This window comes from Meles meles, chromosome 4 (assembly GCF_922984935.1).
Source record: "Meles meles chromosome 4, mMelMel3.1 paternal haplotype, whole genome shotgun sequence".
Classification (NCBI taxonomy): domain Eukaryota; kingdom Metazoa; phylum Chordata; class Mammalia; order Carnivora; family Mustelidae; genus Meles; species Meles meles.
This window is the reverse complement of record NC_060069.1, coordinates 1,182,841-1,206,178: the sequence shown is the minus strand read 5'-3', so window position 1 is coordinate 1,206,178 and position 23,338 is coordinate 1,182,841. Positions and strand designations below refer to the sequence as shown.

The window sequence follows — 23,338 nt, the reverse complement described above, 5'->3', positions numbered from 1 at the left end:
TGTTCATCACATAAAGTGTTCTGTGAATGCAGAAAAGGCCCAAGGAGAAGAACATCATGTCTGTCCACTTCCAGTTAATCATACCCAGTCCTTTCAGCCCATGAAGACATACCCTAAAGTCAACTAGCTCAAGCTGCAGAGAAAACATCATCAAAGAGAAATAGCTTCTGGAATCCACCCTATAACCCAAAAGGTAACAAGTGACAACTAAACCTCCAGGGTACTCTTTGCATTTACCCTCCTCTGGAGCTGATCCCATGGACGCATGGAGTGTCCATCAGCTCCCCACCCCATGCCACTACCCCCCCACATCTCACCCACCCAGCATGGGGAGACACGGTGGGGAGACAGGGATTGTGACATAAGCAAATGGCCTCAGGCTGATATATGTCAATGTCAGCCCAGGAGCTTCCTAGTAGGGATGCCACCTGTGAAGCGCACATGACAGCCAACCTCTTGCAACCTCGAAGCTGAGGGCCTCATTGGGGGAAGGAGGCACCCCCTCCCTAGGAGACCACAAGATTCTGAGAGAGAAGGTGTCCAGAGCTCTAGACAGCTGGTGGCCATCATGTAGGCGCCATGGAGACCGCCATGTGTGTTTGCTCTCCATGTTGTACATGGCAGAGATGTTGTCCTCGCCTGTGCTCCTGTCTGTGCTGCAAGTTCCTCTTCACCTCCGAGCGGAACTGCACCTGCTTCCCCTGCCCCTACAAGGACGAGCGAAACTGCCAGTGCTGCCACTGCACCTGCTCCGAGAACCCCAACTGCCACTGGTGCTGCTGCTCCTGGGCCAATGACCCCAACTGCAAGTGCTGCTGCACGGACAGCAGCAACCTCCGGTGCTACTACTACGAGAGCCGCTGCTGCCGCAATGCCACCATCACATTCCACAAGGGCCGCCTCCGCAGCATCCGCACCTCGTGAGTGCCCCGAGCCCTGGGGCGCCCTCGCCCGCGGAGGGCTCCCAGGGCCCCCTACCCCACCAGTTCTCTATCCGAAACAAAGGAGCTCAAGAATTTTGTAGCGATCAAGCGTGTCCCAAACAGCCAACAGCCACATCTAGCCCGGAGTTCCACATCCACGTCCCACCAACTGTAATGAGCGCTGCGCTCTCACCTGCACTAGACAGGAGGACCCGAGACTTAGCGCATAAGCCACTGGCCAGGCACTGAACGTGTGACCCCAGACAACCTTCACCCCACACCCACCACGCCAGTGAGGAAACAGCCTTTGAAAGGTTAAGTTGCCCAGGATCACCTAGCTAGAAAGATGCAGCTGGATTTTGAACCCAGACTCTGTGTCTTAACTTAAAAATGCTGTACTGCAAAGTGGAGAGTATAGCATCTGCCATGATTTAGTGGGTATGGGGATTAATGCATTTTCTTTGGAATCTATTATGTGATATAGAAATATAAGTTGTCCTTTTCCTTCCTCCTTTGAACTTTTGATACCTTAACACTTATTGGAAAAGTTAACAACGTCCACAGGCCACTTTTGACCCTTATGTCCTTATAAGTACCCCAGATGGCCAATAACTCCTGCCAGCTTCTCTTTCTATCTGGAAATAATGCAACTTGGGGTCTCAGTTACTTGCATGGGGTATTAACCTTCTGTGTCAAGTACAGCATGTTCTTCTCCTTTCTGATGGAGGCAGTCCTTTTATGTCACATTTGAGGGGAGTCTTGAGTAACAAAGGCAGACTTCTTAGATGAGAAATGATCAAAGATCAGAACTATAAGATGGCAGCATTAGAGAGGCAGAAAATGAGAGGCAGATTTAAAGCTTTTCAAAGCTGGGAAAACAATTCTACGAGCAAAGATTCAGTGAATTCAAGAGAAGAATAAGATCCATTTTGCAGTTCAGCACTTAACAGATGCTTAATAAATGTTACTCTCCATTTATGGATCTCTCATGGTGTATGCATGAGTAGAGAACCCAGGGGTCTTGGATACAAGTCCAAAAGTTCTCAGGTGCAGAAAGCAGCATCCACATTCCTCTCTCTTCACTCAACTGCCCCATCTTCCGCATATCAGCAATGGAGGGTCACTGACCACATTTCAACAGAGAAGGGATGACTTTTGTGCTTTGGGAAGATACCTTAGGTCAGTAGCTCCCAAACTTTGTTTTAAATTAGAATCACCTGGGGATCTTTATGAAGGTCCTCATCCCCAGACATCCTGACTTCAGTGGTCTGGGGTATCACCTGAGCATCAGAATTTTAAAAGCTTCCAGGTGATACTAAAGAACAGATGGCCCGGAGGAACAGGAGGGAGGCTGGGAGACCTGCCAGGTGACCCAGTGAGCACTCAGGTACTAGGGGAATAGGCCTGAATTGGAAGGAGGGGGCTGTGCAAAATAGGAGAGACCCGATATCTTGGCAAGAAGGCAAGGCTGCTGGGTTTGGTGGCCAGCTGGGCATGGAACCATGGGCACTGAGTGCCCAGGTCCAAGCCTGAGGCTTTCAGAGGATGGTCAGAGATTCCACTGCAAGTGTCAGGAGGTGGGCTGTGTGTACACTGAGGTTTCTCTTCCAACCGCCCTCTCTCCTGGTCTCTGAATCACTGCCTCCCTGTCCCTCACTGCTACTTACTGCTCAGCACCTCACTCATTCAGTCCCACTCATGTCTCATGCAACTCTTTCTGACTTTCTCATTTCTTTCTCACTTCCTTTTTCATCTCCATCCCTGGTCCCTGGGCTACCTGTTTCCCAGCCCTGCTCTCTCTCTCTCTTCCCCCACCATCACCCTCCCTCCCTCCTTCCTGATTTCTCATGCTGTCTCCCTTTATATTACACCATGATTCTCAGAGTCCCACCTTCTTGAACTAGAGAAGTTCATCCAGCTACCATGTGGACGACTTACTGTACCTCCAGTGAATCCATACGAGGCCCAGCATGAGACTGAGAAAGCAGAGAGGGAATGGAGCTAAGGACATTGAGAACAGCAGGCCTATGACCCAGCATTCAAATCCCTAAGAGATGAGCTTCTAAGGAGCCTGAGTGTCCATAAGAGGCACTCTCTGACACCACAGGGTCAGTCCCTTCCAGTATGCTTGGGTAACAACTTTCACTACCTGGGCTCTAAGATAGAGGTCCCTGGCTAAGGGATGGGAAAGTAGATAGGGGCATACAGGGACTACAAGAAGCCAGAAGCAGAAAATAATGCATCCACAATGTCAAGATCAAAACCCAAACATCACTAATGTGAACAGAAGAGAAGAGACAGGAATAGTCACAAATTGTGTATCTGCTTCCATTTCCATCCTCACAGCCAAATTACTTATTTTCAGAAACTGCTTGTGCCCTGATTATAGCCTCTTAGAACACGCACTTGAATTTTATAAGTATGCTTTTACTTCATCCACGGTTCTTAGAATATATGAAATCAGCCTCGGCTATTAGACAACGAAGCAACACACACAGAGTCACACACACAACAGTCAAAGAGCACACTTCTCCTGGACTTGCCCATGGTTGCCTCCACTGTGAACGTTAGTGGATAGCACCAGAAGGGAGTGAAGGCAGTGGCCACATCTATGGAGTTCTTAGTAGGTACCAGCCGTTAAGCACTTTATTATGGATTACCTCATATAGACTTTGTAAAATTCTCAGGAAGGATGTAGAATTGTGAGCTGTGAGCTCTAGATTACAGAGGAGGAAACTGAGAATGGGAGAGGTAAAGAAACTCATCTCAAAAGTGCAGCTCTAAGGGCGCCTGGGTGGCTCAGTGGGTTAAGCCTCTGCCTTCGGCTCGGGTCATGATCCCAGGATCCTGGGATTGAGCCCTGCATCGGGCTCTCTGCTCCGCAGGGAGCCTGCTTCCTCCTCTCTCTCTGTGCCTGCCTCTCTGCCTAGTTGTGATTTCTCTCTGTCAAATAAATAAAATTTAAAAAAAAAAGTGCAGCTCTAAAGGCTGCACTCCACCATGACCAATCTGCCCCTAGAGCCTTATCTATCAGTCTGCTGATTGGAGCACACAGGTTCGAGGCTTGGCTCCGGACAGAACTCCTGTCCTGGGAAGGACATGTTACCCATCCATTTTAACACACAAAAATAATGATGATGTCAGTGCCTGCCAAGCAAAACTCACCAAGAACACAGCTGTAGACAGACAATCTTGGATTCACTGAGTCATTGCTACAAGTGAGAACATACACCACGGTTAAGAGGGAAATGTCTCAGTAAGAAGACCTCAGCAAGTTATTATGGGATTTTGCCTCATTTTAGATGAGGAAGTGGGAGTAGAGCTCCTAGTGGATATCTGGATAAAAATCTCGTCTGCAAGACGGGAGGCAGACAGGGAGCCTAACACTGCAGCTGGCGGAAAAGCAGCACAGTCCCACTAAAAGGACAGGCCAGATTTGGTCATTTTCGGGGCCTGGACAATATTCTCGTTCTGCCAGCACTCAAACAGGACGCAGCGGTCTTACTTCTGCTTTGCTCCATCACAGTCTCAGAATGGCTTTGTGGGGTGTTGGTGTTCTGTGACATTACTGAGGGGCATATCACTCAGCCAACATCGCCCCAACCCCAAGGCCCCGCTAGCCGCGCCAGGCCAGTCTCTTCTGCTTTCTCCTCTCAAAGACCACAACGTGCCGTTTTCTACCTACTCTGTTCCAGGAGCTGCTTTCAAGCTTTGTGGGTATCAAATGTAATTTTGATCCCCTCCAGAAACACTATAATGTGACTACTAATTTTATAGCGAGGAAAAAGGCAGAGAGAGGCTAATTAACTGACCTGAGGTTACCAAGCTAAAAGAATAGCCTGGGCAGGTTTAGAACCGGAGAGCGCTGACATGGAGCCCTGGCATGGAGCCCATGCTCCCCGCCTTCACACTGGGCGGCCTCACAGGGCCCCACCCCCCATCCCAGTTCTTTCAAGGGCTGGAAACGGGGTGAGCTCTGGAGCCTGCCTCCTAAATCCCTCCGCACATCTGCTTCTCCTTCCAGCTCCAAGACTGCACTGCACATCGGGAGCAGTGACACCCAGGTGGACGAGGTGAAAACAACACCCCCAAACAGCAACCTGGTGGACCATCTCTCGTGCCCCATGTGCAGCCGGCTGCGCCTGCACTCGTTCATGCTGCCCTGCAACCACAGCCTGTGCGAGAAGTGCCTGCGACAGCTGCAAAAGCGCGCCGAGGTCACCGAGAACTTCTTCATCCTCATCTGCCCCGTGTGCAACCACTCGCACTGCATGCCCTACAGCCACAAGATGCAGCTGCCCGAGAACTACCTGCGCGGGCGCCTCACCAAGCGCTACATGCAGCAGCACGGCTACCTCAAGTGGCGCTTCGACCGCTCCTCTGGGCCCATCGTCTGCCAGATCTGCCGCAACCGGCGCATCGCCTACAAGCGCTGCATCACCTGCCGGCTCAACCTGTGTAACGACTGCCTCAAGACCTTCCACTCAGATGTGGCCATGCAGGACCACGTCTTCGTGGACACCAGCACCGAGGACCAGGACGAGAAGATCTGTATCCACCACCCGTCCAGCCGCATCATTGAGTACTGCCGCCACGACAACGAGCTGCTCTGCACCTTCTGCAAGACAGCTTTCCACAACGGCCACGACACCATCAGCCTCATCGACGCCTGCTCCGAGAGGGCCGCTGCGCTCTTCAGCGCCATCGCCAAGTTCAAAGCAGGTACTGGTCCCCTTCCCTCTCCTTCAGAAACTCCTAGTTCAGGAACTCTTGGGTAAAAGGGCTCTGGGCAGCCTGGGGAGAGTGTTCCCCATCTAGAGGGGCAGTCCAAGCACTGAGAAACACTTTGCTAGGCTGCAAGGCACGGGCCTAGTGTGCACCCACCAGGAGCCTCCGAACCTCCCTGCACCTTGGTTTTTCTCATCTGTAAAACAGGCACAGTAACAGGAACTCCTTCGGGTGTTGTTGAGGACTGAATGCGTTACTTATGTGTAGCACGCAAAAAAGCATCTGCTACATAATCAGCACAGAAAGATTCTATAATCTTGATTACAATCTTCATGACCTTGGACCTCATTTCCTCCTTTGGAAAGTGATAAATTTGATCTTCCAGTATCTGTGATAGTAGTATCTAGTATCTAAAGTGTTCTGTCACTAGCGTTGGATGTCTTTGGTATTTTCCCAATTTGCAGAAGGAAACAATTAAGTCAATGTTGAAATCTCACTAGCATGCATATTTCAGGAATACTTCCATTACTCAGTTGCTTCTTCTAGGAACTATTGTTTATCAATTGATATTTAGTCAGTTTTAGAACCACCACCAGGGAAGTGTTTATATTAAAGAAATTCTATGGGAGCCACAATGCCAAGCAAATGGGTAGCCCCTTTGTTTCCTTGTGGGTTTTCTCAAGGTAGACTACTGCCTGGGCATAGCTGCATTCTCTGGGGCCTCAGCATAGGGAAGGGGCTGCTGCCTACAGTCTGCTGTGGCCCCATGTAACCACAGGAAGCCTAGGTTTTTAACGCAGGAGAAACCCAAGATAGTTTTCTCAGAGTCCAGGGCACCAAGAAGTCAGACAATGAAATTCAGTTCAATGTAAGGGGACACCAGTACAAATTCCAGGGAGCCCAGCAATTGGAAGGGGTTGGAGATCACCTTCAAGGCATATCCATTTATACGTAGGTGAAGAATTTAGCCCTGACCATCCTTGCTAAGGAAACCACCACCACGCCCCAATTTTTAAAAAATTTTTATTTATTTTTTTATAAACATATAATGTATTTTTATCCCCAGGGGTACAGGTCTGTGAATCACCAGGTTTACACACTTCACAGCACTCACCATATCACATACCCTCCTCAATGTCCGTAACCCCTTCCCCATCTCCCAACCCTCCCTCCCCCCAGCAACCCTCAGTTTGTTTTGTGAGATTAAGAGTCTCTTATGGTTTGTCTCCCTCCCGATCTCATCTTGTTTCATTTATTCTTCTCTGATCCCCCTAACCCCCATGTTGTGTCTCCACATCCTCATATCAGGGAGATCATATGATAGTTGTCTTTCTCCGATTGACTTATTTCACTAAGCATGATACCCTCCAGTTCCATCCACGTCGTCGCAAATGGCAAGATTTCATTTCTTTTGATGGCTGCATAGTATTCCATTGTGTATATATACCACCTCTTCTTTATCCATTCATCTGTTGATGGACATCTAGGTTCTTTCCATAGTTTGGCTATTGTAGACATTGCTGCTATAAACATTCGGGTGCACGTGCCCCTTTGGATCACTACATTTGTATCTTTAGGGTAAATACCCAGTAGTGCAATTGCTGGGTCATAGGGTAGTTCTATTTTCAACATTTTGAGGAACCTCCATGCTGTTTTCCAGAGTGGTTGCACCAGCTTGCATTCCCACCAACAGTGGAGGAGGGTTCCCCTTTCTCCACATCCTCGCCAGCATCTGTCATTTCCTGACTTGTTAATTTTAGCCATTCTGACTGGTGTGAGGTGATATCTCATTGTGGTTTTGATTTGTATCAAATGTATGTCAGTGAGTAACTACTGAATAGTCAATAGAATAGTATTTATTGAATAGTCAAAGAAATTAATGAATAATGTGGAATTTCAACTGCCGTAAGCCACAATACGGTTTGAGTTGGGGAGAGCAGGGAGCACTTCTCAGCACCTCTGCAATCACCCTGATTGTTTCCTGTTCAGCCCCCATCTGCACTTCTTCTGAGCCAGTATGAGGGAGGAGGTGGGCTGAGGAAACAGCAGCTTCACAAAAGCGGCCAGAGAGTGTCATGTACCCCAAAGATGTTAGAAAATAGGGCAGACTGGCTTTCACTCAATAAATACCTCTCAAGCCCTTCTATACACCTTAGTCATAATGATAACCAAGACAGCCACAGTCCCATTCTCATGGTCCAGCTGGACTCCTGAGTTTCTCTTACTCAAATGCGCATTATTATTACAGTGGCCACCACTGACAGAGGTCTAGCTTACTGTGTACCCAGGACTATGTTAAGAACCAAGTACAAAAATTCTGGGGCACCCTACTCCTGAGTAAAATTTGGTGAGAATTATAGCCCATCAATTCACTACAAAGTTGGCCATTCAGGGGAGGATCTTAACTTTAGACTAGGCCACAGAAGGCTGACACGTCTTCACATAGTTGTCACTGCCTGATGCCCAAATCACTGTAAAGCCAAACAGGTGCTCATTTCACAGAGATGCGCTACATACTTTCTTTCAGAGCATCCTCTGTACTGTAGTTTCATTGAATTTATGAGTGCCTTGAGCATCGGTGCCCTCTCATATTCATATATGTATCCCTAGTACTTTGGAAGGCATACGACCTGTAAGAGGTGTTTAGTAAATGTCTGTTGAATGACTGAGTGAACTTACAATCCAAAAACCACATAAGAGGATACAGGAAAAATTGGGGTTCTCCTTCAAGTGCAACAGTGGACTCTTTCTTGGAGAAAATAGGGGGAAGGCAAGAGAGAGAGCGTAGCTGATTTCCTACTGTTGTCTAGGGCTAGGTGTTTGGAGAATGAGGCAAGGCAGCATTTAGAAGAAGTCGTCAAAGATTTAGTTCTTTCTCAAAAAATTTAGTTCTTTCACACACAGAAAACTAGTCACTTTGTGACATCATCTCTTCTTAAGTTCCACATGCTGACAAGAGAAGTCTGGTAAAAACTCATATCAAGGATGGCCTTGAATTGTCAGTTTTGACCCAGGGCTACAGAGAGTACTATAGCTATAACTATGCCAGGAAAGAAAGGCTGTTATTCCTGAGGGAAGCATTAGACAAAGAGGCCAAGAGGGGATTCCTGAGGGAGTCCAGATGCACCTCATAAGCCTGTTCTAGCCTATTTCAGTTCAACTATAAGTGCCTTCCCTCCCTCTCTGCCTGCTTCCATGGGGTCCAAGGGAATTCACTCCAGTCTTCTACTGGCTTTGACAACTGGGGAGATGAAAATTTTAACCGAAGTAACTAACCTGGTTGTTTTACAGTCCGCTATGAGATTGATAATGACCTAATGGAGTTCAACATTTTAAAAAACAGCTTTAAAGCTGACAAGGAGGTAAAGCGAAAAGAGATCCGAAATGGATTTCTCAAGCTACGCAGCATTCTACAGGAGAAGGAGAAGTCCATCATGGAGCAGATAGAGAATCTGGAGGTGTCCAGGCAGAAGGAGATTGAAAAATATGTGTACGTAACAACCATGAAAGTAAATGAAATGGATGGCCTGATTGCCTATTCTAAGGAAGCCCTGAAAGAGACAGGCCAGGTGGCGTTCCTGCAGTCCGCCAAGATTCTGGTGGACCAGATCGAAGATGGCATCCAGAACACCTACAGGCCTGACCCACAGCTCCGGCTACACTCGTTGAACTGCATGCCCTTGGACTTTGCTGAGCTCTCCAGTGCCATTCACGAGCTCTTCCCCACAGGACCCAAGAAGGTATGCTCCTCAGGGGACTCCCTGCCCTCCCCCTATCCCATGCACTCAGAAATGATGATTGCCAGGAAGGTCACTTTCAGCACCCACAGCTTCGGCAACCAGCAGATATACCAACGAAGCTCCTCCTTGTTGTCCTTCAACGCCACCAACGGTGAGAAGGCCAAGATGGGTCTGGAAGCCTATGGGAGAGCCCAGTCTGCAGCACCTGCTAAAGCCACAGACGGCCTCTATACCTACTGGAGTGCAGGAGCAGACAGCCAGTCTGTACAGAATAGCAGCAGCTTCCACAACTGGTACTCATTCAGTGATGGTACTGTGAAGACCCCAGGCCCAATTGTAATCTACCAGACTCTGGTGTATCCTAGAGCTGCCAAGGTAAGAAAGGCTCTGGTCCCATGAGGAAGGCAGGGGAATGTGAGGTACAGAGTGGAGGTGGGTAGTCAGGAAAGGATGCACTTACCTCTTTGATCTCTAGGGTCCAGTCACTCTAATCTGTTCCTCTGGATTCTTCATGGTGAACCCATTAAAAAGGGGTAAGTTCCTAAAATCTTAAATACCTCAAGATTAGCTTAAACCCAACAATGTATTTAATTCATAGTCAAAAGTACATCTGAAAGCCCCAACCCCATATCAAGGGCAACCCAATTTGGGAACCAAAGTAATTTGAAGAGAGTGTTTGAGAAGTGGTGGTGTTATATTTCCCAGGGGAAACCCTGTAATAGTAGAGAGCAGACAGAAAATAAAACTGGAAATAGAGGCTCCATTATCTATCAGCTGTGGTTCCTCTAAATTACTACCTTTCCTAAAGAAAGTCTCCATACTCTCCATGGTTCGGAAATAATGGAAGGATAATTCCCAATAGAATTCCAATTCTTATTGCCTGAGATTCAAATTTTGGGGATGCGAATCTCTCACAGACCCCTACAACTGCCGTCTTCTGACTTCAGGGAGCATGATTCCTCCTTGACCCTCTTGGCCTAACATGGACAAATGACCTTTCCCTTAACATTCCTTTCAAGGGTTGCCTGGGTGGCTCAGTGGGTTAAAGCCTCTGTCTTCAGCTCAGGTCAAGATCTCAGGGTCCTGGGATCGAGCCCCATATTGGGTTCTCTGCTCAGCATGGAGCCTGCCTCCCCCTCTCTTTCTGCCTGCCTCTCTGCCTGCTTGTGATTTCTGTCTGTCAAAAAAATAATTAAAATCTTTAAAAACAAAACAAACAAACAAAAAAACACATTCCTTTCAAATCCAGCTGAACCTAAATTGAACTGTTTATAGAATGTGTTATTAAGGTTCAGGGAGAGAAACAGATTAACTTGCAATTAGATACTCTATTAGATCAAACCTTGCCTACCTTAGGATTCCCTACAGGAAAATCTCCCAGGCCAGCCTATGGCCTGCTTTCGTGGGGCAGAACCCATATTTTGCCCCCATAATCTGAGAACACTCCCAAAGACTTTTAGCATCCTTGAAATCGAAACCGTTGATTCTCAAACATTAATGTGCCCCTGAAGTTTTTGTTAACATGCAGATTCTGTTTCAGTGGGTCTCAGAGGGCCCTGAGATTTTGTGTTTCTAACAACCTTCCAGGTGTTGGCAGTCTGCAAACCACACGTTACTATCAAAGGTCTAAAAACAAGAAAATGAAAGCCAGACGCTGACCATGATTTACTTTGCTGTTCTCCTGAGACATCATAATCTATGTTTTAGAGTCTATAATTGCCAGCAAGAATGACCTTACGTTGCAAAGTAGAATATACCTTCCCACAGGCTCTCAGACACAGCAAAGTGTATCTGCCCTTCACAGAGGAGATGCCCATAACTGAGCAGCTGAACCTTCATTTCCAAATGATCCGAGATCAGAAAGCCTGCAGTATGTGTGACACTAGCTCAGTGATGGCCTTAGGTCTCTCCCTGCATCCCACACTGTTTAGGAGATTGGCAGTTTCTTGCTCTGGAAGGGAAGGACTGGTGATGGGAGCTCCATACTTGGGCTTGGAAAACTTTCGTCACACCACGTCACCAGTTAGAGGTCCCTGGATAAGCCCAAGAAACGGCCCTACACAGGAAAACCTAGTCAAGACATTGTCCATCAAGAAAGGACACCTAAACCTACTGCCAAATAGTGGCATTTGATGTGAAGATATCATTGATCCCCGTTAGGATTGTGGAATGGAGTTTACATGGGAACCATAGTACTCAGTAATGCCCAGATGAAATCTGTGTTGACTTCTCTCACAAGTGATGGTTGACAGTCCTCTTTAGGCTTTTGGCATAAAAACATTCTCAAAGTTTGTCTTGGAACTTGCCAATATGCATCTGAAAAATCCCAAGGTGTTTTTTTCCTAAAAACTGAATCTTATTTCTAGAAATCTTTCCCAGAGAAATGATTAAAATTTCAGATGAAGATTCATGCCCTAAAAGTCTTCACTGCATCATTATTTATTAGAGTGTAAAGTTAGAAACAACCAAAATGTTCAACTATAGAAGGATTAAATCACTTATGGGATAGTTATTAAAATGGTGCTTTTTAAAGTTTTTCATAAGATAGGGAAATATGTAAAATATAAAAAGTGAAAGAAAGTAGGAATCAAAGCAATATAATCCAAACTATATGTATCTCTGTGTGTATGTTTCAAAATTGGAAAGAAATTAATTATTAACTGAACTTTAGAATTATAAGTGATATTTATTTTCATCCTTTACATTTTTTCTATATTTTCAAAGTCTTTTACAATGAGTATGTTAGTATTGGTTATCAGAAAAAACGTTAATTTTTATTGATGAATTATATAAATTTATAAAAGATTTTGAAAATATAAATATATAAAAATTACTATATACAGTTATAAAAATCTATGCACTTATGAGTAATTATAAATTAATTTTATAAACAGAACATTTGAATTTATTAAAACTTAAAGAATACAATATCTATTTAGAAATAGAAGCAGTATAAAATATTTATATGCCAGGCACAACCTGTTAGTTGTTAGTATATCTCTTTGCAAAAGTTGATATTTTATGTTTTGAGTGTGAACATATATTCTCCATGACTTGGGTAAGTCTTTTCACCTCTCTGGTACTCTACTTCCTTGTGGGTAAAACAGAGGGATGGAATAGATACACTTTTCATCTTCTAGTAGTCTGTGGTTCTATTAGAATTTGCTAAATGTGACCTTCCTGAGCCTCACCTGTGAAATGAGATAATAAAGTCTCCCTTCCAGGGTGTTGTGAAGACTAAGTGAGTTAGGCAATGTCAGAGACACAGAATCTGATGCATAGAAGGTGTTCAATAAATGGGAGCTACCTTACTTAGTTGTGTCAGGAGACCAGTAGTCATCGCCATTTGACTGATGGTAACAGAACCCAGAGGAGAATTCTTCTGTTCTTTAAATACACAACAAGCATTAGGTCAGGCCCTATCAAGTAGCCTTTCAAGACTGCTGCACATAGTCTAGGCCAAAACCCTCAGCAGCTGGAAGAGATGGGGTCAGCTTGAACTCACCCCACAGATTGTTAATGACACAAATCTTTATGGGAAAGAAAGCTGAATGGTGTATATTAGTATCACACACACATGTTCATTGCTTCATAGGTTTACTGGACATGCCCAACAGAAGATGTGGACTCTTTTGAGATGGAATTTTATGAACTCATTACTACTCCTCCTAACAATGTGCGGACAGAGCTTTGTGGGCAAATTCGGGATATAATGCAGCAGAGTCTGGAGCTGCACAACTTGACCCCCAACACTGAGTATCTGTTTAAAGTTAGAGCCATCAATGACAATGGTCCTGGGCAATGGAGTGACATCTGCAAGGTACTGTGCACATGTTTTCCCAGACACACTATCCTTATGAGTTCTGATGCGGCTCCTCAGGACGATCACAAGATCACAGAACCTACTGTGTGGCTTCCCCCTCTAATCCCAGAAAACTTTTTAACTCAAGTGAAAGAGAAGGCTGCTGGCCTCAACCAACTTGGCAAATGAGGCCTGAAAATTGTTAGTCCAGTTAGATTCAAAAAACATGTGGGCCACGCATTCTTTTAGGATGTAGAGATTCAGAAGAAAGTAAGACATAATCCTTGCCTTCAAGGACCTCAAGGTCTATTAAACAGAAATTGTGGCATAAGAAGGACAAAAAAAGAGCTCATTATTAGCCCTGGTGGTGACTCAGAGCAATTATACAGTGCCAGATTTAACAAACATAAATACAGGACACATACAAAAAACAATTTTAGTATAAATGTGTCCCATGCATTATTCTGGACATAGTTATACTAAAAATTTTTATTTGCTGTTTATCTGAAAGTCAAGGAATAGCCACTGAGCATGTCAGAATGGTCTCCCAAAAGGAAGGGACAGGATTATTCCTATCTTCTTTGTGATGCAGGGCTGACTCTTCTTTATATCCCCAGGGGATATACATTCATGAGTATAATTTTACTGATAACCAAAGAAGAAAAGGAAGAAAAATATCAAGACCTCCCAGAGCTATCTTACTGTGTAACCATGATGATGTTCTTTGGGACAAGATTAGTATGGCTTAATTGGGGATTCTTTAGAGGAAAGATAGTAAGTCCATTCATTTCAGCTTTCGAAAAGGGAAATTATGGTACAGAGAGAGTGGAGTCTCATGATACCACTTCCAGCAGGACATACATCTGATCCCCAAGGGACCTGACAAGCCATCAGTTCCTCTCCCTTCCTTTCTCTGTCTCTCTGTCTCTGTCTGTCCTCCCTCTGCCCACCCTTCTACGTCTGCTTCTGTCTGAATCTGTACCACTTTCAGCTAGTTTGTAGTATCTCCTCTCCTAAATTCAGCTTGCTTGTAGTTTTGAATTATCTAGGCCCGACTTCTGTGTGACCAACACAATCTGACTAGCAATGCTCCCTTTGTCTCAGGGCCAATGTTTGCAGAAGAGAATCTGATTGGTGGCTACCTCAATCGGATTGGTTGGGGAGCCGTGGGAGGGGCAGGATTATGCTGTTGGCCAGTGTACCAGTAGCAAGTCTGCTGAGGGTGGAGGCTCTCTAGTCCCTCCGGATTGACTCTGGGGTCAGCGCCCTCATGCACTCCTTCCCGCTCCCACAGAGGTCAGACACTCCCCTGGGAAGGAGGTGGGATGAGAAAGTCATGCTCGCTGCTCCTCTCGCTCTACCTCCACAGATCCCCTGTCAGGCAGGTGCCTCAGAGCCCAATTCTTGTTGCCACCCTTCTCTCCCAAGCATGGAACACCCATAGCTGCTACTGTATTTTGCAGTATGTCCTTTGGACTATGGATTTTTCCTTCCTCTAATTCGAACCGCTGTCTAATTTTTGAGGAATTCCTCAAAAATGTCTTGCCCATGAAGGGCACTCAATGCTGTTACGATTTTTTTTTCCCTGTGTCTCCTGTCATTTTTCCATGCTAGGGTCAAGGACAGGGATAGAGAGACTGAAATGTGTTGGCCCTTCTTAGGTAGATGTTTTGTCCTTCCTCTTGAAAAACCCTGAAAACAAACTTCATGTCTAATCCATCTCTCGTTCCCCCACAATGCTTACCACAGCACTGTGCATATCGCAGGTCCTTAATGGTTATTGAATGAATACGTGACTGAAAATGTGACCAAACAAATGAATATATGAATGAACGTCTAAATTAAAGAGTGAAGAAATAAAATTAATAATCACAAAGTACCATAAGATGCCTGAAAGCTAAGTGTTTTATGCAATCAGTCAAGAAATAACATTCCCCCTAAAATTGTGTTTATGTGATTAATTTGTACTCCCTATATGGGAAAGAAACTCATTCCAGTTTCTTTGCTTTTTAACACAATTTCTAAATGAGCGGAGCACTAATTAATGAGGTTTTCTGGAAGCTTCATTTTTATCTGACTCGCAAAGCTGCAATATAGATTTTTCCTTCAGAAGTAATTCTTCCTCCCTCTTTGTGATTATATTAGCATTCTAGGGGAAACACTGGCTTCCTTAACATTTATCATGATTTGCATAAGTAAAGGCTTCAATAGCAAATGAAAATAAGATGGTGTGTTTGAATGACATTTATAAAGCTTCATAAAAGTAATGACTTCAGTTCTTTCCTATAAAATCGAAATACTTTTCCTTTGGCACTGGTTCTATGCAGGTATTCCTGAAAGGTTTCATTTAAAATGCTGTAATGAGGTAGCCGAATCATTTCTTATCCAAAATACAATATTTCCATCATCTGTACTTTTGAAAAGGAAGTGAAATAACACCTTTCATATTTGATTTCCATAGTCTGTGACTTGCTGATTTTTAAGGGATTTTATTGGAAGTATAATACATGAAGCATGAAAATTAACTTGAATGCTTTTTAAAGGTCCCATTTATTGAAGGCTGACTCGATGTCAGACCCTGTCTATTATCACTGATCTACCAACCACTGGAGGTGGGGAGTTACCGCCTCTATTTTACAGATAAGGAAACTGAGTCTCGGGAAGGGAAAGTGTCTGCCCTCATGTAAATTGAAGGAGGAATTGAGTGGAAACCTAGGTTTCATCCAAGCTGGAGCTCTTTGTCCCCTGGACCACAGTCAGATTCAGCTAAGTCTGGGCAGAGGGCCCCACCCTGGGGACATGGCATCCCATGCTGGAAGAATGTTGTTGTCCAACCAACAACAGTGAGAGTGGAACTTTTTTTTTTGAGAGGCAAGATTGGGCATTGCTTGGCCTGGTGTGCCCAGCCCCAACTCCGCTAGGCTAGAAGCCCCAGGAGGGCAGGTGTCCTGCTGGTCTTTCTCACTCCTCTTGGCCCACAGCCCTCCACCAACAGCCTCTAACATCCAAGAACCTAACTGATAGTTTTGAAGGAATGGAGAAATGTGTTTTTTAGACAAGTCATATATCTTTTAGCCTGTTTCTCCTCTTCCTTTTCCTCTGGTCCCCAGGGTCCCTCCTGACCACCAACCCCATTTCATTTCTGAAAAGAGCCTCTTTACTTTGTCTCCCTCTGACTTCACATCTCTGCTGACTTCCAGGAAGTCTTCCCATGACAAATCGAACTTTCCATCAATGCATTCGTTTCCTATTACCACTGTAACAAATCAGCAGCTTAAACTATGCATATTTACCTATTATCTTATATTGGAGATCAGAGCTCCAAAATGGGTGTCACTGAGTAAAATCAAGCTGTGAGCAAGGCTGTTTCTTCTGGAGTCTCTAGAAGTTTATTCTCTTGCCTTTTCCAGCTGCTAGCAGCTGCCCACATTCCTGGGCTCATGGCCCCTTCCTGTATTTTCCAAGCCAGAAACATTAGGCTGAGTCCTTCTCACAAACACACACTTCTCACACCTTCTCACATTCCCTGGCTCTCTTCTGCCCCTCTCTTCCAACTCAAAGAACTCTTGATTACACTGGGCCCACTTGATAATTCAGATTCTCTGTCTTAAAACCAGCTGATGAGGAAACGTAATTCCCCTTTGCTGTGTAACATAACATGTTCCCAGGTTCCCGTGATCATGATGTGGGCATCTTTGGGGGCCATAACTCTGTCTATCACAGTCTGTAAACCAGATGTCCCCTGTTATATCAAAGTTGGAAGTAAAAATTCAGGCCCAACAATTGTCACAAACTGCTACTGTTCAGGGTCTTTCCCGATAGCTCTTTAGGAAATGCTCCCACCCTTGCCTCCAATCATCCTCTCAAATTCCTTCTCCATCTATACTGGGGGTCACCCTTGGTGTGTCTCCCATGTGCTCAGGAGCCCTGCCAGCTGCTATAAGTTGTTATAGTGCTGCTCCCTTCCTGCCCAGGCTGGAACTCCAAGCACAGAGCCAGGCTGCCCAGCCTTCTGGAGATCTTACTTTGTGGTTTTAACTCAGTACTACGTCAGACCTTCTGTCTAGGCTGTGATCTGCACCTTCAGGATGTGGGGTTGCAGGCCAGTCAAAGATATCAACATTATCCCACACTCAGAAATAACTGCCCCAAACCTACCCCACACCATCCACATACTCATAGCGGCTTCCTGACCTGAAATGAAATAAAAATGGGCTTGCACTTTCTATCTCCTTAGAATTCATCCTTTGCCAAGAGCTCCTCAATCTTCATGCAAATAGAACCCTATTAGTCTCTCCCTACTTGCTCTGCAGATAGACTTGAGCCCTGGAGTGAGGATAATTTAGGTCAAGCCAGACCTATTATTTTTAACTTCATACACAGAGGGTTGAGTTAATCATACACTTCAGTTCATGGTCCATTTTCAACACTGGTTTATGCAAGGCCCTTTTCTTGTCTCTGTATGTATTCCTTTTTGTGGCCATTCCTTCCCAGACATTCATTCCAACACAGTTTATGTGGATCTTGTGGCTTTTATCAGTTCTTACATGGTGTGTACTCTTTTGAATGTGTTGATAATTTGCATAAACAGTATTGGGCCACATAGCTTACTTTGTTTCTCACCTCTTCTCCCTGAACGCTGGATTTTTATGCTCTAGCCCTGTCATTATGCACACTCAGTCCCGTATTCCTGATGCTGTCTCCTTTGGACACCACGTTACCTCTCTACTCAGTCAGGATGGACACCCAGGTGTCCTCCTATAGGGCTGCAGTGAAGAGCCTTTTTCTTGACACTTCGTGGGCAGGATGGGGTGTGAGAATTTCTCTGGAACACTGTTTTTGTTGGCTAGGGCTGCCATACCAAAATGCTACAGATTTGGGTGGCTTAAACCACAGAAATGTATTTTCTCACAGTTCTGGAAGCCAGAAATCCCAAATCATATTGTTGGCCGGTCTGGTTTTCTCAGAGGCCTCTCTCCTTGGCTTGCAGACACCTGCCTTTTTCCTGTGTCCTCATGTGGCCTTTTCTCTGTGTAGGACACCTCTACCAGGTCTCTGTGTGTCCAAATTTCCTACTTTTATAAGGACACCAGTCCTTTTTTAAGGATCAGGGCCCTCCCTAATGACCCCATTTCAACTTAATCTCTTCTTTAAAGGTCCTCTCTACATCAAAAACAAATGATGTGCTGTATGGTGACGAACACAACATACATAAATTAAATAAATAAATAAATAAATAAATAAATAAAGGTCCTTCCTCTAAATACTGTTTACCCTTGCACAACACAGGTTTGAACTGTGTGGGTCCACTTATACACTGATTTTTTTACCGTGCAGGACATACTTTCCCTTCCTTATGATGTCTTAATAACATTTTCTTTGCTCTATCTTTTTTATAAGAATATAGTATAGGGGTGCCTGGGTGGCTCAGTGGGTTAAGCCTCTGCCTTCCGCTCAGGTCATGATCTCAGGGTCCTGGGATCAAGCCCCACATCGGGCTCTCTGCTCAGCAGGGAGCCTGCTTCCCCCCACTCTCTCTCTGCCTGCCTCTCTGTCTACCTCTCTGTATACCTGTGATCTCTGTCTGTCAAATAAATAAATAAAATCTTTAAAAAATATATAGTATATAATAAACATAAAAAATGTGTGTCAATTGACCTTTTATGTTATCAGTAAGGCTTCTGGTCAGCAGTAGGCTACTAGTAGTTAAGTTTTGAGACACTAAAAAGTTATACATGGATTTTCAACTGTGCAGGGGGTCAGTACCCTTAACCCCTGCATAGTTCAAAGGTCAACTGTATAGGCACATGCTGAAGTACTAGGGATAGGACCTGAAGGTATAAATTTTGGGAGGACACAATTCAACCCTTATCAGATACATACCATGAGTGAAATTGCTGGGTTGTAGAGTACGCGCATACCTGATGTCAGTACATGCATGTAGGGTCCATACAGAATGAACAAGAACCCTCATAACCTAGGGCCCAAATGCATGTGGCCACGATCCAGCTTTCTACTATTTTGCTAATCCAATAGGTACAAAGTGCTGTCTCCTTATTGTCTGAAATTTCATTTCATATACTTGTTAGTTTTCAGGATTTCCTTTTCTGTAAATAGCCTGAAAAATATCCTTTGCCCGCTTTTCTATTGCATTTTTCATTTTCTAGGTGATTTGCAGGGTGTCCCAATATAGTCCGGATAATGGCTTTAGACATTGTTAATTCTTCTCCATTCTGACATTTGTCTATTAACTTTGCTCCCAGTGTATTTCAAGAAACAGCAGAAAATTTCCATTTTGATATGATCAAACTCATCAATTATTTTTCCCTTCCGGTTTGACCTTTTGAAGTTTTGTTTAAGAAAGTCCTTCCATAGGCTTAGATCACAAAGATAATCTCCACATAATTCCATTATTAACTTCAGTTTACCTGCCCAACTTAGAACTCTCATCCATCCAGAGCTCGTCCATGTAGTGCTGCACAGGGATGCTCTCCTTTGGACCATCCAGTGGGCCACTTTTCCCAATAGCATCCACCAAGCAATATCTTCTTCATTCGTGTATGGTAAAGGTACCACTACCCTCTTATATTAAAGTGCCATATATGTAGGGGTCTGTCTCTGAGCTCTCTACGGTCTCCTGTAGGTATATTTGTCCGTTTCTATATCAATACCACACTGGTTTTATTGTTTAACCTCAGCTTTGTGCTCTGTCTTGATGAACTGCTAAGGTAAGTCTGCCCGTTACCCTTCTTTCTTAAGGTTTATTTAAATAATCATAAAAATTTGTTCCTTCATGTAAATTTTGGAGCAAGTAAATTGAATTTCTGAAAAAAATGAAAGGAAAAAAAAAGAATATCCAGAATAGAATTTGATTAAGAAGGCACTGAGTCCCTAAATTAATTTGGAGGCATTTGATATTTTTGTAATAGGTCTGACATTTATTCAAATCAGCTTCAATGCGTTTCACTTGGGCTTTTAAATTCCTCTCATAGAGGTATTATATGTTCCTGGTTAAACTAAATAGTTTGCAGACTTTTGTAGATGTTATGAATATTATCTTATATTTGATTATATTTTCTAATGTATTGCTGGTTTAAAATAAAAACTATTGGTGTTTAGGCATTAATCTTGATCCCAGCAATCTTTTTTTAAAGATTTTATTTGTTTTGAGATAGAGATAGAGTGAGCGAGAAAGAGAGCATGAGAGGGTCAGGGGCAGAGGGAGAAGGAGAAGCAGTCTCCCCACTGACAGGGTACCTGATGCGGGACTTGATCCCAAGGCCCTGGAATCATGAGCCAGGCCAAAGGCAGAGGCTTAATTGACTAAGCTGCCCAGGTGTCCCAGATTCCAGCAATCTTGATAAACTTCTTTATTATTCTGAGAGTTTATCAGCTGATTTTGCTTGTTTTTCTAGGCTATGACCTATCATTTATGAATAATGATAGTTATAGCTTTTTCTTACAATCCTTGAACCTCTATGTCTTTTCTTTCCCTATACTTTTGGCTAGGGGCATGAGTCCTACAGAAAATAGGTGAAATACTTGGTATCTTTGTCTTATTTCTGATCTTAATGCTTCTCCATTGAGCTGTGATGATTTTGTATTTAGCTTTCGTGGTACAATTCTCATTAAGGAAATTTCTTTCTACTTCTAAATTTCTGAGGGCTGTACAATCTTATGCCTTTTTTGTGTTGTTTGAGACAATCATATGATTCTTCTCCTTTAGGCCTTAATGAAATGAATTACATTGATTCTCTGATGTTAAGCTTGACTTGCATTCATGGAATAAACCCTGTGTGATCATGATGTGATTATTTAACATATTTGGTTTTAGTTAGCTCATATTTTATTTTGAATTATTGTACCTATGGTCATAAGTGAACTGGACCTATAATATTTTGCTTATATTGTTTTTATCTGGCTTCAGAGACAATAGTTTATTAGCTTATAAAATGAGGTAGGCAACTTTTGCTCTTTTCCTGTTTTCCTAACAACTCTTTCCTAAAAGTTTGTTAGAATTCATTTGGAAAACCATCTGAGCATTTGGGCAGGGAAGAGGATGTCAACCACCATTTCAATTTCTTTATTATCTCAAGTTCTGTTCTCTATTTCTTTTGTCCTGTTTCATCTGATCCCTTTGTTCATAAACATGCCCCAATCCTCACTGCCTCACTCACACATCACACATGATCTTTCTCTCTGGAGACCCTGACTACTTTATAGCAGAATTCAAATCCCCTATGTTTTATGAGTCGATTCCCAACCCCACCACAACACTGTTATCCCTTCATTATCACCCCTGATAGTTTGATGTGTATATTTTACACCATATCCACTGTCTTTACCGAGGCTGTCTGTCTTTATCCAGCAATGGGCAACCTAGTGTTATGCATATAATATGATCTTTACCTTGTATGAAGCCCTGTTTTCTTTAAAATTAAAAAATTTGGGGGGCGCCTGGGTGGCTCAGTGGGTTAAAGCCTCTGCCTTCGGCTCAGGTCATGATTCCAGGGTCCTGGGATCGAGCCCCGCATCGGGCTCTCTGCCTGCTGGGGAGTCTGCTTCCTCCTCTCTCTCTCTGCCTGCCTCTCTGCCTACTTGTGATCTCTGTCTGTCAAATAAATAAATAAAATCTTTAAAAAAAAAAATTAAAAAATTTGGTAAAAGTAAAGGGCATAATGATAATAACTGTCTATTTCTTTTTTTGCCTTTTCCTTTTGAATAAAAATATAAAAAGTTAAAATCTTTGCATATAGGGACATTGTACAAACACCACTCTTCACCACCCAAACTGTATCCCTACCCCATCTGCCCTGTGAGTCCTGATCTGTCTAGATAAAGCCCACTGATCCAGTGGGCTATCCCTCATCCCTGGATCTCAGCCTCACTTCCTAAATGCCTCTTCGGTAAATGTGTACTGGGAAGGAATAGGAATGCTGCCAGACCAGAAGCATGGAGAAACCCAGCACCTTCAAGGTAAAGCAGAGAGAGCCACGTGTAGGCTGAGTTGGTTAGATTTGTAGGACACTTGCCCAGCACAGTCTGCCCTTTCCAGATAGCTCTGACAGTTCATGGCAATCAAAGACAGTGTGAAGCATCAGAGAGAGGCAATTGGCAGATTTACAAATTGTGGTTCTATTCACCTTTCATCCACTTCTCTGAGAACCTTCTCTTTACCTTAACCAATGTTGGGGTTACAGAGATGAAAGACTTATCACCACCCTTACAACCCAGTCAAGACATTCAGTATGTTAAGAGTCTGAATTACAAATTTACAAATGATAACAGCTATGACAGAAGGAATTTCCAGGAGCTGAGGGGATACCTTGGAGGGCTGCTCTATGAAGAAGCCCACCTGAAGACACAGCACTCAGTTAAATGCAGTGCCTTAAAGGAAGTAGAAACTGGTCTGCAAAATCTCAGTCTCGCCACACATTAGGAGTATGACTTTAGAAAAATGAAAAGCTACGTGGTCCTCCTAAGCCTTAGTGTCCTCATTCATACAAGGGGGTCAGCGGCACCTGCTTCATGTGGCCATCATGAGGAGTTAATGAGATAATGTGTGAGGGTCTGGTACATGGTACTGGCCATGTTCCTGGAAGCTACTATTTTCCCTGTGGCTGGTGTCATGGCTCTCTGCTTCTCATTGCAGGTGGTAACCCCAGATGGGCGTGGGAAAAACCGAGCTAAGTGGGGCCTGCTGAAGAACATCCAGACCGCCCTCCAGAAGCGCTTCTGAGCCCTCCATGAGCAGGCAGCAACCTCAGTGATGCACTAGAGATAGACACACACACACACACACACACACACACACACACACACACACATATTTTTCTTACCACATTCTTCAGTGAGGTTGCAGATGATGTTCCCAGGACCTCTGAGTCTTCTAAGACCTAATAAAAGGAAAAGCCTGATGTCATGGCTCACTGTTTTTTCACTATTTTGGAACCAAGATCTAAAACAGTCAGCAAGTCTGTACACCTCCATTAGCTCAGGACTAAGCCTAAGCTTAGAATTCTGTGGTGTTTTATACATGGCAGCCACAGGCCTCTGGGTAGTAAAAAGGGCACCGTTTTTGCAGTCAGGCCCTCTGGGTATGCATTCTGACCCAAGTCTAACTAGCTTTTGGTGTTTGGGCAAGT

General features: G+C 44.1%; 1 protein-coding gene across 1 annotated transcript; it reads left to right on the top strand.

Moving 5' to 3' along the window:
* Window positions 1-579: 579 nt before the first annotated feature.
* Window positions 580-22,932, top strand: TRIM42 (tripartite motif containing 42). The gene is made up of 5 exons (XM_046003871.1): window positions 580-920; window positions 4,948-5,645; window positions 8,943-9,766; window positions 12,987-13,211; window positions 22,846-22,932. Exons 1-5 carry the CDS (start codon window positions 580-582, stop codon window positions 22,930-22,932), a joined length of 2,175 nt encoding a protein of 724 aa, XP_045859827.1.
* The last annotated feature ends 406 nt before the right edge of the window (window positions 22,933-23,338 follow it).

What these genes read in the sequence shown, in the direction of transcription:
- TRIM42 (XM_046003871.1), top strand. Translation starts at nt 580, where the DNA reads ATGGAGACCGCCATGTGTGTTTGCTCTCCATGTTGTACATGGCAGAGA. An exon ending in CATCGCCAAGTTCAAAGCAG is followed by an intron (nt 5,646 to 8,942) that starts GTACTGGTCCCC and finishes GTTGTTTTACAG; the next exon opens with TCCGCTATGAGATTGATAAT. An exon ending in TGTATCCTAGAGCTGCCAAG is followed by an intron (nt 9,767 to 12,986) that starts GTAAGAAAGGCT and finishes ATTGCTTCATAG; the next exon opens with GTTTACTGGACATGCCCAAC.